The 18131-nt window shown below is 35.1% G+C and overlaps 3 protein-coding genes across 8 annotated transcripts; all 3 read left to right on the forward strand.

Moving 5' to 3' along the window:
* Positions 1-1238: 1238 nt before the first annotated feature.
* Positions 1239-11707, forward strand: LOC113727147 (uncharacterized). Of its 2 annotated transcripts, XM_072076441.1 has the most exons (21): positions 1239-1442; positions 1540-1629; positions 2818-2877; positions 3690-4648; positions 4745-4831; positions 4922-5117; positions 5210-5315; positions 6006-6098; positions 6305-6386; positions 6567-6626; positions 6816-6868; positions 7067-7233; positions 7569-7779; positions 8572-8629; positions 8736-8792; positions 9727-9960; positions 10496-10560; positions 10652-10708; positions 10785-10878; positions 10985-11125; positions 11220-11707. In XM_072076441.1, the coding sequence occupies exons 4-21, from the start codon at positions 3704-3706 to the stop codon at positions 11313-11315; spliced, it is 2802 nt and encodes a 933-aa protein (XP_071932542.1). In that variant the 5' UTR covers positions 1239-1442; positions 1540-1629; positions 2818-2877; positions 3690-3703; the 3' UTR covers positions 11316-11707. The 2 variants fall into 2 exon arrangements, with proteins under 2 accessions (XP_071932542.1, XP_071932548.1); XM_072076447.1 differs by lacking the exon at positions 2818-2877.
* Positions 11708-12597: 890 nt separating this feature from the next.
* On the forward strand, positions 12598-14092 carry LOC113727154 (cyclin-dependent kinases regulatory subunit 1). The gene is made up of 4 exons (XM_027251167.2): positions 12598-12741; positions 12829-12931; positions 13045-13105; positions 13709-14092. The coding sequence occupies exons 2-4, from the start codon at positions 12879-12881 to the stop codon at positions 13859-13861; spliced, it is 267 nt and encodes an 88-aa protein (XP_027106968.1). The 5' UTR covers positions 12598-12741; positions 12829-12878; the 3' UTR covers positions 13862-14092.
* A 1693-nt stretch (positions 14093-15785) lies between these two features.
* Positions 15786-18131, forward strand: LOC113727165 (uncharacterized). Of its 5 annotated transcripts, XM_072076460.1 has the most exons (4): positions 15786-15969; positions 17238-17287; positions 17483-17593; positions 17729-18131. In XM_072076460.1, exons 3-4 carry the CDS (start codon positions 17511-17513, stop codon positions 17862-17864), a joined length of 219 nt encoding a protein of 72 aa, XP_071932561.1. In that variant the 5' UTR covers positions 15786-15969; positions 17238-17287; positions 17483-17510; the 3' UTR covers positions 17865-18131. The 5 variants fall into 5 exon arrangements, with proteins under 5 accessions (XP_071932561.1, XP_027106985.1, XP_027107001.1 ...); XM_027251184.2 differs by lacking the exon at positions 17238-17287 and having other exon boundaries at positions 17446-17593; XM_027251200.2 differs by lacking the exon at positions 17238-17287 and having other exon boundaries at positions 17450-17593.

Here is an 18131-nt window from a genome sequence, read left to right on the forward strand (position 1 = left end):
AGTCTACTTAGGTGAAATCAAATAGAAATATATTATATGTTATTTGTTCTGTTTAGGCAAAATCAAATAGATATACATGGGTTTAAAAAAAATTATTCATGCACGTGGTCAATGAGTGATGAAAAAATTCATTTTGTGACATGTAAAAGAAGAAAAAATTCATTTTATGAAATGTAAATGATGAAACAATTCTTTTTGTAAAATATAAGGGATTATAAATCGGATTATGTAAAATTTGAACAATTTTGCTCCTAAAAAATGATTACATGCAACGCATGTAGTGAATTTCGACCAAAAACTAATCCAAAATCTAAACACGGACTACATTTGACCAATGTGAATTTATAAATGACATAAAATTATACTTTTAAAAATAATGGATGAAAAAAGTCATTTTACAAAATGTGATGGACGTTTTGAACGGTTTTCCTTTTAAAATATATATATATATAGGTAAAAAACAATATAAATACCATTCAATTTTTGTTTTCAAATAATAAAATTAACATTCAAGAAGTTGAATGTAATATTAAGCTGGATTAGGTAGTGTTTTCTTAAATTAAGTGTATCTTTTAATCTAACAGTCATCAAGTTTTATTATATTTAATCTAATGGTCAATCTGGATAGGTCCTAATTTGGATATGGATTAGGTATGGATCATAGAAAATCAAATCTTACCTAAATTCATGACTCTATTATAGGGTTTGGGCTTGGGTTTGATAAATTAAACTTAAATCGTACCTAAGTATATTGAGCCGGGGTTGGATTTGGATAAGACTCGACCCATTAAAATACGTAATCATAATTAATTGGGTTTTACCACTTAACTTAATCATACTTTTAAACTTTTCACTAATTAAAATTGGTATTATGCAAATTTTTACTCTTGTATAGATCATCATATGCACCTAAAAGTTACTAAGGTTAAAAAATTTATGACAAGAAAATTAAACTTTGAAAATAAAAGCGAAAAACTTGATTGGTTCTCTTTCCCTTACATATATAAAACGATTTGAAGTGTCAAAAGTTTTTTCTCATTATATCTGTAGTTGTTAAAACTAATGTATTTGAGTAGCGATAGCTTGATCATCATATGCACCTAAAAGTTACTAAGGCTAAAAAATTTCTGATAATAAAATTAAACTTTGAAAGTAAAAGCAAAAAACTTGATTGGTTCTTTTTCCGTTACACATAAAAAGCGATTTGAAGTGTTAAAAGTTTTTGGTCATTATACCTTTAATCGTCAAAACCGATGTATTTGAGTAGCAACGGCTTTTCAATTCATATAATTAAACCGGATGGTTCATTCATCTAGTGGTTCAATCAAATTCTACTAAGTTTATATATATACTTAATTAGGGTATCTTATTTCTTCTCCGCTCGGTCAATTGTTGTCTCCGGCGCAGCTTTCTCTTTATCCCAACATTTCCTACTTGTTTAGGTGAGTTTTAACTTTAAAAAAAATGTAATTTTCATTTCAAAATCAACTATGGAAGATTTGGTTGAAATCATGTTTAATTCTATACCCTATTTTGCAGGATTTTCATTTTTATATACTATTTATTTCGAGATCAAAGGTTGTGATAATATTTTTCTCTGATCAGCCAAGCGTCAACGAAGAATTTTAGGTAATCCAAACTTACTATTGATTTGTATTTTTAAATGATTTTTGGGTTTGATTTCTATTTAATTTGCAAAATTTGTCTATTTGGGTCTGATCAGTCAAACGTTATCTTTGAACAACGAAGACGTTTAGATAATCTAATCTTACTCCTGGTTTGTAGTTTTTAAATGATTTTTAGATTTGATTTCTATTTAATTTGCAAGATTTGCCTATTTGGGTATAGGAAATTGCATATAGAGGCAAATCTACAATTTAGATATAGAAAAAATCTAACTTTGATATAATTTCTTATGTTTTGATTTATTAGATCTATCATCTTGGCTATTTTTAGACATAGAGATTTTTTTTAAAATGTTAGATGACTATTAGTTAGGTGTAATATCTTAGATATTTATGGACCTAATAAGAAATTTGAGAACATTTATTTGGTAAAATTTATTAAAATTCTGTTTTTTTTTAAATTTGTGATCAAAAGAATTTTATCAAATAAATTATTTAAATATGATTTGCTATGTAATTTTCAATTTTTAAATAGAAAATAGGTATACATAACATGTACACGCATGTATACACGCTTACTTATATAATGATGTATGTATGCATTTTCATAGATATATAAGTGTGTAAATCTTATTTGTATATAAATGCATGTATGTTTGCAAAATTCATAAAAACGGGTTATAGATCAATTATATATTCTTAATTGATTTATTACAAGTGCTAGTCTTCATGTTAATTCGATTAGGTTGAAAAATTAAGAAAAAAAGTCTTTTCCCTATATTTTATCAAGAGTAATGAGTAGGCAAACATCATTATTACTATTATTTTAAATTGAGGTATTCTTTAACTTTGTATAACTTTTATATGAAGAATTTCTCTTAAAACTATTTTTTAAACTAACTTTGATCTAATAACTTTGGTTATTTATTAAATATCGAATAAATACAAGGAAATTAGTTTACTCCCTTTTTCATGAGAACATTTTTTTATTTAATATTAAAAAACTTTAAAGTAAAGAAATATAATTATATGCATGTCTTATGTTGCAAATTAATATAATAGTATTTCTGTTAAAACTTATGAAACTATTGGATTTTCAAGTGATATCTATCCTATATTTTCAAATTTCACAAAATTAAAACTTGATTCATCGATTTTTTTTGGTCAATCGTCATTTATTTCTAATTTACAGGGGAAATCCAATTGGATCTAGGGGGGCCGGTGGAGATTGAACCATCACCAGATCAGACGGGTATACTACGCACCCATTTGAATTTTTTAAGAAGCCACTTAATATGGTAATTGGTCAAAGGCAAGGGTTTCACCAAGTTTTAAATAGTTTAGTGGTAGCCATGAACCCAAAGGCCGGTAGTTTGACTCATTGATACTTGTTACGATTGATATAGACACAAACATTTTATTGGGTCCATGACACAAATATGTTTGGAATCTCCAAAAAAAATAACTAAAAAAATGATACAAGAACCTAATTAAACAAATATTAAAATCCGCTGTCAAAAGAAGAAAAATAGACCTAGATCCACTTCCGGCGTTAACCAAACATAAGGGACTGTGTGTTAAATTCTCTAAGAATTTCCCCACAGGGGTATTTATGGAATATTACAAAACCAAAAGTTATTTATGTGTGGGTGACTCTTCTGCTTCTCTCTCCTCTCTGTCTGTAAAATCTCCAATTAAATCTCAACGTATTTGATTGGAGTATTTTTCCTCGTTTCAATTCCTTAAAAAACCCTAAACTCTTCAATCCTTGTCTATCCTTTCTTAAATCCATTTTTTTTAAAATTTTATTCTGAAGTACACTTCATATGTTTGATAATATTAAGGAAGTATGTAAGAAATAGATACCTCATCTGTATCGAAATTGAATCCGAAGCTTGGAAGTTAAGAAAATTTGTTTTTTGAATACGTTTTTTGAACGGTTTTCTGGGTTTTGCTGCAATTTATGAAAGTTGAAGAGGGTTGTCTTTTGATTCTGACCATGTTACTTGTCTGTGGTGGTTTTGATTTGATTTGGTGACTAAATTAATTGGTGGGAGACATCAGGTATTGCTGCTGCAATGGCGAACGGGAATGGCAATGGTGATGGGAATGCGAATGGGATTGAGAGCGGTGAAACTGTGGTGTCTTCCATCAGGGCTGGAATGAAAAGGGAGTTTGCTATGATGATGAAGGCACAAGCTGAATGCGGGATTATTCTGGGGAAGAGAAGAGTTACCAGGTCTCAGAATAGCCCTTTGATTAGCAAGTCAGACGGGAACATTGATAAGCATAATATCAACAAGAAGAATAAGAAAGAGGAAAAAAAGGAAGTAGCTGAAGAGGAGAAGAAGGTGGAGTTGGTAGTCGTTGAGGAAGAGGAGGTTAAAAGTGATATTCTGGATGGAAACAGTGATGACGAGAAGAAAAAGAACATGGTACATGATGAATTGGAGAAAGAAGGGAGTGATATGGGAAAAGTCTTGGGTGAGGAAGGGGATAATGAAGGCGCTATGACTAAGGAACCTAAGGATGGGACCGTGGAATCTGTGAATGAAGACTCGGTGGAGATAGCAGAGGAGGAAAATGTCAAGGTGGATTCCTCTTGTGCTGCTGAAGTAGTCGGCATTGCAATGGATGTCGAAACTGAAGCTACAGTCAAGGCGGATTCCCCTTATGCTGCTGAAGTAGTCGGCATTGCGATGGATGTCCAAACTGGAGCTGCAGCCAAAATGGCAGCACCTGTGGCAAAGACTTATTTCAGGCGGTTCACTAAGTCGGGATTGAAACCGAAGGCGGAGGCTCTTGACCCGAAGACGGAGGGGCCTATGGCCCCGAGGGTGGAAGAGGCTCTGGAGGTTGTGGAGCCACCGCAAGTGGAGGCAGAGAAGCCGACAGAAAATGTTCTGCCTACCACGTCCAAACTCGAAATTAAGATGTCTAAGAAGACGCCAACGAAACTGAAAGAGCTTCTTGAGACCGGTTTCCTAGAGGGATTACGTGTGCGTTACATCCGTGGCTCAAGGGTAATTTTCATAGAACTCCTTTTAAATTTACTTGCAATTTGCAGTACAATGATGGATTGATACTTAACTGAATTTTGTTCTCCTTTTAACTTTCAGGGGAGTAAAGCTGGTGGAACATGTCTTAGCGGTGTTATTAAGGGGTCTGGAGTGTTGTGCTACTGTCGAGACTGCAATGGGAGCCAGGTAAGTGTTTTGATTGCGATGGGTATTGAGGTGATCTGGTGATCTGAAATGATGCATCTATTTAATTACTGGTTTTCTTTGATATTGTAGGTTGTGACGCCTAATCAATTTGAGTTGCATGCCGGAAGTGGAAATAAGCGCCCGCCAGAGTACATATACTTGGAGAATGGGAAATCCCTTCGAGACATACTGAATATCTGCAAGGACGCACCTGCTGAATCCTTGGAGCTCGCCGTTCAGAGTGCAATTGGTCAGGCGAGACCTACCTTTTGCCTGGGCTGCAAAGGTGATTGGAGTACAGTTTATTCATAAACATCAGTTTTTGCTGCATCATTTTCAGGAAATTTTAATGTGTTGTTTTCTTATAACACGTTCCAGCATTTATGCATCAAGCTGCCCCTGATGGACCTATGCTTTGTGCATCTTGCGTTGCTTTGAGAGAATCAGAAAACAAGACCACTGAATTAACTGATACAAATTCCAGGTATTCTTGTAAACTTTTGCGTTTTTGGCTGGTGAACAGATTTATTTTCTTACATTTCTGCAATCTGCATGTCCTTGAAATTCTACCCGTTGATATTTTTGCTTGTACTTTTGTCTACTGTTATGCTACCTGTATTTCAATGGTTGAGAATTATAGAGGTTGGTGCTTTATTATTTGGTCAAACATTTGCTAACAAACAAACCATTTTTTGCTTTATACATTATTACCACGACAGGAAGTCAACATACTTGGTAAGATGTAAATAAATAAGCTGGCTGCATCAGTTGGATGGCTTTAACCAGCTAACGAACAAGAGAAACAGAATGACAGAAACACCATGTTCTGCATAGCCTCTTATGGTGGCAATTTTATTTGTATGGCTGGAAAACCTTCTTAGGTTACACTTGAGGACAATAAGCTAGTGTTACCCTGCCGTGTGATAGTGGTGTATGGCAAGTTTGTTGTTTTCCCATGTCAGAAATTTGACAGTCAGTAGATGCATGTGGTATTCTTGAAGTTGTGCATGTGGTTATTTTTCATGTCAGATGACACAGCATGAAAGCAAAATAAATTAAGTTTTGTCCTACATACTACATGGTTATTTTTCTAGGCTGCATAGTAAACTAGACAGAATCAGTTTCACTCCTCATTTTCTTATGATAGTTGGCATTTTTCTCTCTGTTATTTCAGGCCCTCATTACCTGTCTCCAATATAAAGTCAGCTTCTAAAACATCCTCAAGTAGTCGTCCTCGAAATACGACCCAAGGGAGACTCACTAGAAAGTAAGTGTCTTTTTTTTTAATTTTTAATTTTTATAATAATTTCACTCTGGTATATTGTAGCATAATTGCTAACTATTTTGTTAAAAAATTTGGAAAACAAAAAATTTGGAAGATGGTTTGTGGTATACACGTCCTTTATTCCCCCATTTTGGCGTGTTCTTTAGTTCTTTTGTATTTTCATTTTCTTTCTCATTCTTCCTGCATAGGGATTTGCGACTGCACAAGTTGGTCTTTGGGCAAGCTGGTCCTGCTGATGGTACTCGATTAAGCTACTATGCGAAGGGGAAGGTATATGCAACTATCAGTTAGCATTTCATTGAGTAATTTAGTTTAGTGGAAAAAAATTAATTGTGTTGTTTCTAGAGATTTATCATGCACATATTTTGCAATTTCACAAATTTTTGGAGAACAATTTGACTACTTTCTGTTTAAATATTGATTTTTTCTGACTTAGTTCTTGTTGGACAGCTTCTGGGTTCAGGCTATAAGTCAGGAAGTGGAATCTTCTGCTACTGTTGCAATCGAGTGGTAAGTGATTTTTTTTTATAAATAAAGTGTAAGTGGGAGGTCTTGAACCCTGGACCTGTCACTTACACTCTCTCCCCCCATTTCACCCAACCCATCCCTCCCCCCAATCAGGTGGGAAGTTTATTTCTCATCTTCCATATTTTATATTTTATTTTTTAGGAATATTTACATTTCAATCATCATGAACAGGTCAGTCCTTCACAGTTTGAGGCTCATGCTGGTTGTGCTTCTCGCCGTAAGCCGTGAGTGCTTAATACATTTCTCGCCGTAAGCTTGTCTAGCTGGACATTTTGCCACTGCAATTTATGTTGCTTCATTGGATTGAGTTTTTACAATTTTTTTTACAATATTACATGATTGAATTGGCTGATCATCATCTGTTTTCTTGAATTTCGAAAAGGAAAAATCCTTGTTAACTTGAGTGATCATGTATCTGGCAGTTACCTCCAAATTTACACACCTGATGGGGTATCCCTCCACGAGTGGTCTCTAGCAATTAAAAAAAACATACAGTTATCTACAGATGACAGTGATGATGTCTGTTCAATTTGCCAAGGCATGGGGGAGCTTTTGTGCTGTGACATGTGCCCTAGAGCTTTTCACAAAGGTGAACATCTAGTTCCAGTATGCAAAGATTTTTTCCCTCCTGCACTTTTCTTTTAGCTAATATATCTTTCTGATCAAGTTAGTTCAATCATTTTGAGCCTCTTACCCTTTTTTCCTTGGTTAGATGGAATAAACTGGCTAAATGTACAAAGCCTGACAGAAGTTTTGATCTGTTATCATATTTTGACATTGTAAAGATAATCTTAACTCAAGATGAACATACCTCCCATTCCCCTCCTCTTAGGCACACACTCCATGGTTGTCTTAATAACTAGCATCCGTATTCTCTTTTTCACTAGATAAGTTATTCATTTGTTTCTTTGGTTTCTGTTGCAGAGTGTGTTAATCTTCCAAGCATCCCCAAGGATAATTGGTACTGTAGATATTGTTTGAATATGATTGAAAAGGAGAAATTTGTGGAGCACAATGCCAATGCAGTAGCTGCTGGAAGGGTTGCTGGGATCGATCCAGTGGAGGAAGTAAAAAAGCGATGTGTCCGTATTGTTGGAGTTTTGGAGCCAGAAGTTGGTGGATGCATCCTTTGCAGGTTTTCACTGCATCTTTTCTTTTTTAGTCAAAAACAGTGTTTTAAACTGCAAAGTATTACTGTATCTTTCCATTTAACTTTTGTGTCTCTAAAGGGTTTGGGCTAAAAAATTTTGTTTCCTGTTTGTCAAGGGCCTAAACTAGAACTGGATTAGTTTGATGGATAACCAAAAATAATACATCTTGTTGGTTGTGAAGCTCGCTCTTTGCATTTTCAGTTCTGAAAAACCTGAACTACTGACTTTGGAGAGCACTCTGCCAGACTGGTCCTTAATGCTCATCGACTAACTTGCTTGTGTTCTAACTATCAAGTGAATTGGATATGTATACATTAGACTGACATTGCAGATGCTGGATTTCTTATTCATGATGTCTTTGAATTGTTGATTGAAATCAAGGACATAAAGTTGTCATGTGTGCAATGTGAATTTGCCTTTTCTGCTGATTTTAGGAATTTATTTAGATTCTTTCTTGTAAAGTTGCAAAAAGATTCTGCTTAAAGACTTCCAAAGGCTGGTTACGTAAGGCATTTATCTTTGGCTCCCCAGAAAATTGTGAAAGATTTTTTTTTTTTTTTTTTTGGATTTTTGGAAAAAAGGGTAAAAGAAACGGGCAGTCCTGTGCCCCTAATGCACTGTTAATATAGATAATCAACTATCATCAGCCTTTCACTCTTCTGATTCCCTTATCGTCCTGCCCAAAAATTTTAAATAGAAAAATAAACACCTCCAATCATGCTCCTCTTTCCCCAACATAAATGAAAATGATATTATTTGCTCATTGGTGCATGCAGGGGTCATGATTTCAGCAGTTCAGATTTCGGTCCTCGTACAGTTATTCTCTGTGATCAGGTACCTGTAGCCTATTTTCTTTTATAATATTTTTTCCTTTATTGTTTATATCATATATCAATACTTTTATATGCCTACAACTGATGACTGCTTTTTCTTTTTTCAGTGTGAAAAGGAGTACCATGTTGGATGTTTGAAGGAGCATGGACTGGATGACCTAAAGGTTTGCAGATTATTTGTCATCTTTACAGCAATAATCTAGTTTGTTTTTTTGGCATCTATATATGCTTTACAGCAATAATCTTCTCATGATAGGCTGCCAAAAATGTGCCTTGCCTCCTTTAAAGCAACATAACATATCTCAAAAATTTCAGTTTCTCCGCAATTCCATATTCTCTGCCAAACTTGTGCAAATTCTGTGATGTTTGTAGTCTAACTATTCCTTCTTTTGTCCTTCCATATCTCCTAGGTCGATAAATATGCAAATAATTTTTGCAAACTAAGTCAATAAAGCTGCTTAATTTTCATCTGACATTTTTGTACAAACTAATTTTTATACATGCCAGGACATATATTTATGTGAACATATTTATCTAAATAGTTCTATGCATATTATTGCATTTTATGCTTGTACATCTGTCTTGATAAATAAGACTCATCATTAACTGCCTTATTTACTAGCACAGCATGGGGAATATCATTTTTACTTATCATTCAAGTTAGTATAACTGTGCATAATTTTCAAGTTCGGAAGATTGTCTCAAGCCTTGTTGTCTTCACTTTATTACTGTACCATGGTTAAAGGTTTCCCTTTTCTTTTCTTCAAACTTTAAATTGTGGGAATCTTAAATTTAAAACCAAAAAGAGTGTAGAAAGCAATTTGCACAATATAAGTTAGTATACCTGACAGTGGAATGAACTTTTCATGATAAATAAATGTAGTAGAAATTAAGATGAAACGAGAGTAAACTTATTACTACCTGTTATGCTCGTGCAATATAGACTACCATGTGATCATTAAGTTCTAGTTGTGCAAAATAACCTTTTCAAGTACATTTGGGAACTGGAAAGAGATATAAGTTATTTACTGGGTGTGGTGCTAAATGTTTGCATATTTCATGATTGCTTTGCACTGACAGTTTTCCCGCATGTTACAGGAGTTGCCTAATGAGAATTGGTTCTGTTCCAAAGAATGCAGCAGTATTCATTCTGCGCTTCAGCAGCTTATTAGTGATGGCGATAAGGAGCTTCCTTATTTTCTGTTAAGTATGATACAGCAGAAGCGTGAAGATCAGGGTGCAGAGGATAAAATTTCGTGGAGACTTCTTCTAGGGAAAGCGGCTTCTGAAGAAAATAGGAAGTGGTTGTCTGGTGCTGTTTCAGTTTTTCATGTGAGTACAGATATCCCTGGTATTTGATAATTGATATAGTTTACAGATGTGAAATTTAATTTTTTTTTTCTCTTTTAGGCTCATTTTCATTTCTAGTGATAGATAATCATGACTCTGGCAAAACTATCATCAGATAACTTCCACTAAGAGAATGTATACACTACTTACCAGTAAAAATATCCAAAACCAGGAGCCTTGAGAGGACTTCGCCATATCAGTCGATTCTTTTTAAGCAAGAGTCCCATGACCACTATTTGTTTATAAACTTGGATTGCAGCAGACATTCTCGTAAAAAGAATTTGTTCTGTTAAAGAGCGTCGTAAATCTGTGTTAAATCAATGTCTTGAAAATTTAGTTCTTTCAGAAAGTAGTATCTTCCAAGCATCTTTGATGTTGACATCTAAAACTGATGCATCATTGAGGATACCATTTTGTCTGCTGAAGTTGTCATGTGTTTTTAACTGTATATGCTGGTGATCCTGTGCGGGTTTCAGACAATCTTATGTCACATTTTCAATCTTGCATTGTGCTATAGGACCGTTTTGATCCCATTGGAGATTCCAACAAAGGCCATGATCTCATCCCTGTCATGGTCTATGGGTAAGTAACAATTGCTTTAATACATAATTATGGTGTCTTTTTTTGTGCTGTAATTTGGAGATAAGTTTTTGCTACTTATGGTGCTGTGCAGGAGAAGCAATAGAGATCAAGATTTTGCAGGGATGTACTGTGCTGTGCTAACAGTGAAGTATGTTTCTTTCTAAAAGACTCTTTCTCTCGGACGTCTTATTTAATTCCTACGCTAATGTTTTTTGATTGTGCAGCTCTACAGTGGTGTCTGCTGGAATCTTTCGTGTATTTGGACAGGACGTGGCGGAAGTCCCACTAGTTGCAACGAGTACTGCCTTTCAAGGCAAGGCAAGTTCAGTGAAGTATTTAGTGAATTTTACACATATAGCCTGCTGACTTCATTGAAGTCTTTTTTGTGGATCTATTGATATAAATTCAATTTTTGTCTCTTCAGGGATACTTTCAGTCGCTATTTTTTTGTATTGAAAACCTGCTGGCGTCTCTGAATGTAAGGGACCTGGTGCTTCCTGCTGCCCCTGAAGCAGAATGCATTTGGAAGAACAAATTTGGCTTGCAAAAGATAAGGGCGGAGCAGGTATGTCTTCTTCTGCTGTTGTAGTTCTATTCTTTTCCTTTTGGTTAAAGAAAGTTGCAAATTTCATTTAACTGTGTAATCTTTTGCCTCCCAGCTGAAGCAATTCAAAAAGGACTATCAGATGATGATATTCCAAGGAACGACAGTCCTGCATAGGAGCGTGGCCAGGGTTGGGATTTCTCCAGACTGAAGAATGTATGATTTTGTGTAAAGACAGTTTTAGTTATCAGGGCCCTTGATAGTGTAAATAGTTCAAAGTTGATTTTGGTAGATGTACAGAATGGAGCAGTATCAAGTCTGCTCCTATACAGAAACTGTAGTTTGTATTTGCGTTAGCGAACTTTTTGGTATAGAATCGAACAGGGTTGGAAAAAAAAAAAAACTTCAGTGATGATGTCTATAGTCGATAGGCACATAGTTTATAGGTTTAGATTATGGAATCTTTATATTTAAATTAAGAAACAGAGAAAGATTTCAAATAGTTCAGAATTTTGACAGTCATTTGATCATGCTGTATCAGCTCCAATTTTGCCAAACCTCTGGAGATGTATATATCATATGATTTTTGTTCCTGTCGGTCAATTCTTTTGATGCAATATCTGCATAATGCTTGAACAGATTTTGGGTATGACATATTTGGATTGTAAGTTATTTGGAATATTTTTACTGCAGCACTTTTCGTGACGTGATGTATGTGAGATAAAAAGGTAATTGGGAAGATAAAAAAGTGTATTGGAAATTATAATGATGATGTAAGCAAATAAAATTGAGGAAATAATACTCAATCCAAACAAACCCATAATTTGTTCTGATTTGAGCTTATACCATAATAGATGTAAAAACTATTATTGATTGCGCAAGTTGTGTTGTTTTGTAGGAAACAAATGTTATACTACTACTGCTACTAATATCTTCTTCGAAAAAAATGCTAGAAATCAAACAAGTGTTGCAGCAAATTGAGGAAATTGTTATAATTATAAGACACTAATTACTGCTAAAACGTTGTCGTGGGAACAAGGGGTCCAAACAGTCATCAGAAAAATTGTTCGGAACGATTTTGTGTAAAATGCACAAGATGTAACTCAATTTACATATGATGTAATTCACTTTGCACAATGTATAATTATAGAACAAAATTTTATAAAACTCACACGTAATATGAAAAATAATATACAAGATAAAATATAAGTTTCATATATTTTTTAATCAAATTTTGTATATTTTTTTAATCAAATTTTGACCATCAACCTTTCGAAACATTGCCTTTCCTTCATCCTTGTGGTGGGTTGGTTTATTCAGCACTGTAACAAGCACACAAACCACACACAAAAAGCACGCACCAGAGCGGGAAAAGCATTTTAAGATTTGAAATTCAAATTCCAAAATCATATTCTGTAATTTTCTTCCTACCTGAAATAGTGTCAAAAAAAATTAATAGTATATATTTGCTTAATCCGTAAATTCCCAATTCCGCCCTCCCAGTCTCAACCCATCAGAAAGGCAGAAACCTATCCAGTCTCTCACTCTCTAGTCTCTACTACACTTTCCTTATTTCCCACTATTTTCGTATCCATTTTCTCCCTCTCTTTATTTCTGGTTCTCGCTCGCCCGGGAAGGTATGCTCGATTTGAACCAATTATGCTTCATATTTATCTTTTTTTTTTCGTTTTTTCCGCCTTCAGTAATTGTTTTGTGGTTTATAGATCAATTTAAGCAGTTGATTTTGTGTTTTCCGACGATCGGAAAGTGAAAAATGGGACAGATCCAATATTCCGAGAAGTACTTCGATGATACATACGAGTACAGGTGAAGAATCATTTTTAAGTAATTATTATCCGTTATATGTGTTCCATTTTTTTTTTTCAGAAATGAATGAAGTTTCTGAATTGATTTTTTTTTTTATTGTGATGATAATTAAGGCATGTGGTTCTTCCTCCTGAAGTGGCGAAGTTGCTTCCCAAGAATCGGCTTCTCTCTGAAGTATGAAGTTTTTATGTTTAGCTTCTATATTTACTTATTAACTTAGGGTTTTGGTGTTTACCTTTCCCCCCTAAAATTTTACATATTTTCCCTGTTAGTCACTTGCGATAAATTAGGTGCTCTTTTTTGTTTTTTAAATTAATAATCGATCTATGGAAATGAATTATGTGAACTTTTTGGTATGGGGAAAAATGATTGTACTTCAGAGATGAAAATGTAGGTTCTCCTAATGCTAGATCGAAGTATGATATTTTTTGTAATTTTAATTCATTATATAACGAGAATTTGAAAATCGTCTCTCTAAGCTTCTATGCAAATCTCAATTCAGTTGTATACTTGGAAATTATATTTACATTTCTGAGCTTATACTCGCTGATGAAAGCCCAGAACTTGGAGCAGTTGGTTTTCCTGATGAATCAAGATGTTAAGTTGCAGTCTGTCTTAGAATTATGCTTTACTCAAATGACATTAATACTGTTGTTTCTGTTGTTATTGGTCTCTATATTGCTTGTTTGAAATTGAATGGCTTTACGGGTTTCTGGACTTCAATCAAGATTAGTATCTAATTCCTTTCTTTTTTTCCCCATTTCGTGTTGCTACTAGAATGAATGGAGGGCAATTGGGGTCCAGCAGAGCCGAGGGTGGGTCCATTACGCTATCCACCGACCAGAGCCACACATCATGCTCTTCAGGAGGCCACTCAACTATCAGCAGCAGCAGGAGAATCAGGCTCAGCAGGGTGTGGTTGCTAAGTGAACAACTGCTGCTGTTGTTCCTTTGCATCGTTGAATACTTGCCTTCATTTCCTCTAGAAATGAGCCTATGGCTATATAAAATGCTATCATCTTCTTACTGTGTTGTTCCAGAAGTTGTTTAGACATGTTGGAAATGTAAACTCTAGTAGTATTACTTTATACTCTTAAATGTGGATTCTTGGATGTTGAAACCTCGTTTTAATGTCTTTAACGTCTTTCTTTTTTTGGTTAACATCTTTAGTAGTTGGAAAGTACTTAATACTGGTATTTGGATGTTGTACTGAAGTTTGATTCCAAATGTACTGCTTTGCGTACTTTGGATGACACCAGTCACCACAAACCCATTGGGGCTTCGCTGAACTGTGGTGCGTTGTTGCTTTGTCGTGTTTTTGTGTTTTCTGGTGTTGTTCCTCTGTTGATCTATCATAACATGCTTTGTCTTTTTGGTCAGTTGAATTTTTTTCTCCTTTGAGTGTAAATTCATTTGTGTGCACAGATGGATAGGTCCAAAAGGTTCTCTATTACTATTTACCTTACATTAGCACTTGCATTTTTGGGGTTTGGGTCCAAAAATCTTCACGGAGAACTATTATATTTAACTTCTTTGTTGAAGAGACTTTGTAATGTATCCACTTCGATGGTGATTAAACAAAAAACAGGCCTGATAGATTTTTCTGAATTCCATGGGCGTTAAGAAAGTGCTCTAGCAAGAAGCTGCAGTTGGATACTTTTCCTGCAATACAATAGTTGTTATACCTTCATTTGCTCTTGTTGTCTTACTCTGCTTTTGTTGTGCTTTTCTTCCTCTGTTTGGTTGCTGATGCAAAGGAATGTTGAATACACTCGACCTCCAAATGAGCTATTCTTAACCCGCAAACACATCGGATTGGAATTCTTTTAATTTGTTTTTAACCCGAAAATATATAGGATTGGGATTCCTTTAATTTGGGTAGACTATTGTGATTTCTTGTGTAGAATCGGTGGTTGGTTTTACCTTATTTCTGCTGGATGGAATCAACTGATATGCCTGGGTATGTTTATGGCAAAACATACGGTAAGTGCCATTTTTCGGAATGGTAATAGATTGCGAAATAATTAGGTGCCAGTTTTCACCACAAAAGAGGGGAAAAAAAAAAGATGCTATAATAAAGTCGAGACTAAGGGAGTAAGTCAATTGCTGCAAAAAATATCAGATTCATTTTTTCATGCGATCTCTTTTACAACCGCTTGCCAAATATACTTTTTAATAGACAAAGTACAACAGATGCATTTTTTATAACCTTAGGCCAGATAGTAAAATTAAAAACAAATATTTTTAACACGAGAAGTTCAGAACTTAAATGGAATATTTGTCATGAAATTCAGTCATTATGATTATTCAGATTGCAACAAAATCAAGCAAAGGAACTACAATAAAACAAGAAAATTTTGTCCTTTATTAATTAGAACTCTTTAACGAGCTGACGCCTAGGGGTGCTAGCAAGTCAACTTACGAGCAGCTTGATCAAAAGCTTGACTCGAGCTCGAGCTACTCGTTAAATTTAACGAGTCGAGTTCGAGCTTAAGAAATAAATACTCGAGTGCTCGTCGAGCTTAATCGAGCTTTCATATTTTATTTATATTATATATTATATATTTTAAAAAAAATTATAGATTTATTTCAAAACTCGAGCTCGAGCTCGAGTAGCTCGGGCTTGATATTTACTCGAGCTCGAGTTTAGTTTTATTTCATCGAGTCGAGCTCGAGTCCAAATTTTTTTACTCGATCGAGCTCGAGCTCGAGTAGCATAAATTTTGATCGAGCTCGAGCTCGACTCGGCTCGATAGCACCTCTTCTGACGCCTACAAATTTGTTAAATGCGGTTGGCAAAAGCCAGAGGAAAAAAAATAAGTAAATAAAAGGCTGGCAAAAGGAGACGAGGAAACGTTGGAATATTTGGGTGGGTCGGGTCAAAGAGGCGAGGGAGCAATTCTTGTTAATCGGGCCCCAAACATTTAACAATAAGGAATGTGGATTCAAGATTTTGACAGCGGCTGAGTCCTAGCGACCGTCACCGGCGAAACGACGTCATTCAACACCTTCGATTCTAACTCCAATTAAGTTTCCAGGTAAATTAATCTTTGCAAACACAAAATATATCGAAAATCTGGATTTTTCATAGCGTAATTGAATGTAATGATTTCTTCTAGTTGATCCAAACGAAATTGTTGAAGGTAATAATTGAAATTAGGGATACAGGGATGTCGTGAATAGCTAGCTAGCTCCTGATTGGCTTTTCCCGTTTGCTTTTCATTTTCAGTGGGTGGTTTTTGACTGTTGCTAAGGGAACTAGTAGTTCCTCCCAACATGATGTCGATTACTATTAGAACCTTAAGACATTAGACCTTATTGAAGATGTTTAAATGTGGGCACTAGAACGAGGGTCTTGCTGAAGGAGACAGATGGTTTCTGGATAGGAAATTTTTATTGTCTGTTGCTGCGTCTGATGATGGTTGTTGTTGGGATCATGGTTTTTCGCTTGCTGTAGCGTCAATCCGTGTTTCTAGCTACTTTATGTTGGATAAATGCAGCTTTGATCGGATGTGATCTGACATTTCCTGATAACTAGGTTCCGCTAGTTATTTTGCTCTGTCCAATAAGATTGCAAATAATGGTAGTTATAGGCAACAAGCATATCTGATGAAAGATGGCAGTCTGTTCTTTTACTTACATTTAGTACACTATTTTTATCATGTACCCTTTTAAGGGATGTTTGCTAGGTGGAAATACCATTTTGAGTTGCCCTTTTTTTTTGTGTGCATTATCTGTCAATTCTGTTGGTATGTGTATTTGGATGATCGTAGATAATATCGAGCATTAATTTTTACTTGGAGAATTTGATACTAAGGTTCACGAGTTATTGTCTGCTTAACCACGAACACTCTTTTAAGTTTGCTAGATTTACAGAAATCAGAGTCATTTTGAGTTTTCCGGGGTGCCCTTTTCTTATGTTTTGCCTCTTTTTTGCTTTTGTCTCTGTTATTCCCTTGTGCTTGTCTGGTCAAGGGCAAATAGTTATGTGTACAAACTGCCATTTGATGGAGTTCTGTGCTGTATTTGTTTGACAATCATGTTGAAGTACGCCCTTGAGTCTCCATTTCAATGGAATAATGGCATCATGGTAACATCTTTGCATTGATGTAGCCTCTTAACTTTCTTGTTCCCCTTACATAAATAGACTGCAGTATAGTTCCTGAAATATCTTTGCATTGACATGACCTCAAACTTTCTTGTTCATCTTACAGCTACTTTCTTTGAACTGCAGATCTTTTTAATTTCAGTCTGGGAGCAATTTGCTTTGTTAGTGTTCTTTTGCTAATAGCTTCAAATATTCTAGGATAGAAAGCAAAAATAACCATGGTGACTCGAAAGATGTTGTACCCCTAGGTGAGATCCTCAAGTTTTGGTTCATCAATTTGCCTCTAGATTTGCGGCACAAACTTTATACCCTGAAAATTTTGAAGGTTTTATGCAATTCATTGAGGACGGGATTTGCTAGTTGACCTGTTTATGCATGTTTCTCACTTTTTAGAACCTTACCAAAGTTAGTTATTGCTTTGGTATTTTCTTGTTTCTTTGCAGGTTGCTCTTTTTCACTTCTGCAACCTTGATGTCCCGGAAGCGAAATGCCGTTGTTGCTACAGGCCTAGTGGTTTTTGCTGCTGCAGGATTAGCATTTCCCTTTTTCATGGCGTAAGAAATATCACTGCCTATATAAGAAAATTAACATGTTGTAAATACCAAGAAAATCGCTTTTGCAGTATGAGTAATACTAGCTAATTCTGCTGCTGATTTGCTGGTTGACCTGTATTCCTGTTTCATACCCAGATCTAGATCATCGAAGATGAAACCTGTTATTGATTCATCAAAGCCTCTACCACCTCAGGCAACCTTCCGTGGACCGTATATCAACACCGGATCGCGCGACATTGGACCTGATCATCAATCTTACCCGAAGAAATAATATGTTTTGTGGGCCTTTTACTATTTTGAGTAGAAAGCTGTTATTTTCAGGTGATGAAAAGGCTACTTCTTCCATTGATGGAGAAATGTATTTGCATTTTTGCAAGATGTATACATTTATTAAGGGGCCCTTCTTCTGTCTCTGTGTCACCAGAATCTTGGAAGTGGGGAGCAAATTGACCACATTATGGATTCTGTTGATAATTATTTGTCGCCTTTAGACTTACTTGTACGATCTTGTAATAAAATGGTGATTGGTGAGTATTTA

This window comes from Coffea arabica, chromosome 1c, assembly GCF_036785885.1.
Source record: "Coffea arabica cultivar ET-39 chromosome 1c, Coffea Arabica ET-39 HiFi, whole genome shotgun sequence".
NCBI lineage: Eukaryota > Viridiplantae > Streptophyta > Magnoliopsida > Gentianales > Rubiaceae > Coffea > Coffea arabica.

What these genes read in the sequence shown, in the direction of transcription:
- LOC113727147 (XM_072076441.1), top strand. Translation starts at nt 3,704, where the DNA reads ATGGCGAACGGGAATGGCAATGGTGATGGGAATGCGAATGGGATTGAG. An exon ending in GTTACATCCGTGGCTCAAGG is followed by an intron (nt 4,649 to 4,744) that starts GTAATTTTCATA and finishes TTTAACTTTCAG; the next exon opens with GGGAGTAAAGCTGGTGGAAC. An exon ending in CCCTAGAGCTTTTCACAAAG is followed by an intron (nt 7,234 to 7,568) that starts GTGAACATCTAG and finishes TTTCTGTTGCAG; the next exon opens with AGTGTGTTAATCTTCCAAGC.
- LOC113727154 (XM_027251167.2), top strand. Translation starts at nt 12,879, where the DNA reads ATGGGACAGATCCAATATTCCGAGAAGTACTTCGATGATACATACGAG. An exon ending in GATGATACATACGAGTACAG is followed by an intron (nt 12,932 to 13,044) that starts GTGAAGAATCAT and finishes ATGATAATTAAG; the next exon opens with GCATGTGGTTCTTCCTCCTG. An exon ending in AGAATCGGCTTCTCTCTGAA is followed by an intron (nt 13,106 to 13,708) that starts GTATGAAGTTTT and finishes TGTTGCTACTAG; the next exon opens with AATGAATGGAGGGCAATTGG.
- LOC113727165 (XM_072076460.1), top strand. Translation starts at nt 17,511, where the DNA reads ATGTCCCGGAAGCGAAATGCCGTTGTTGCTACAGGCCTAGTGGTTTTT. An exon ending in GCATTTCCCTTTTTCATGGC is followed by an intron (nt 17,594 to 17,728) that starts GTAAGAAATATC and finishes TTTCATACCCAG; the next exon opens with ATCTAGATCATCGAAGATGA.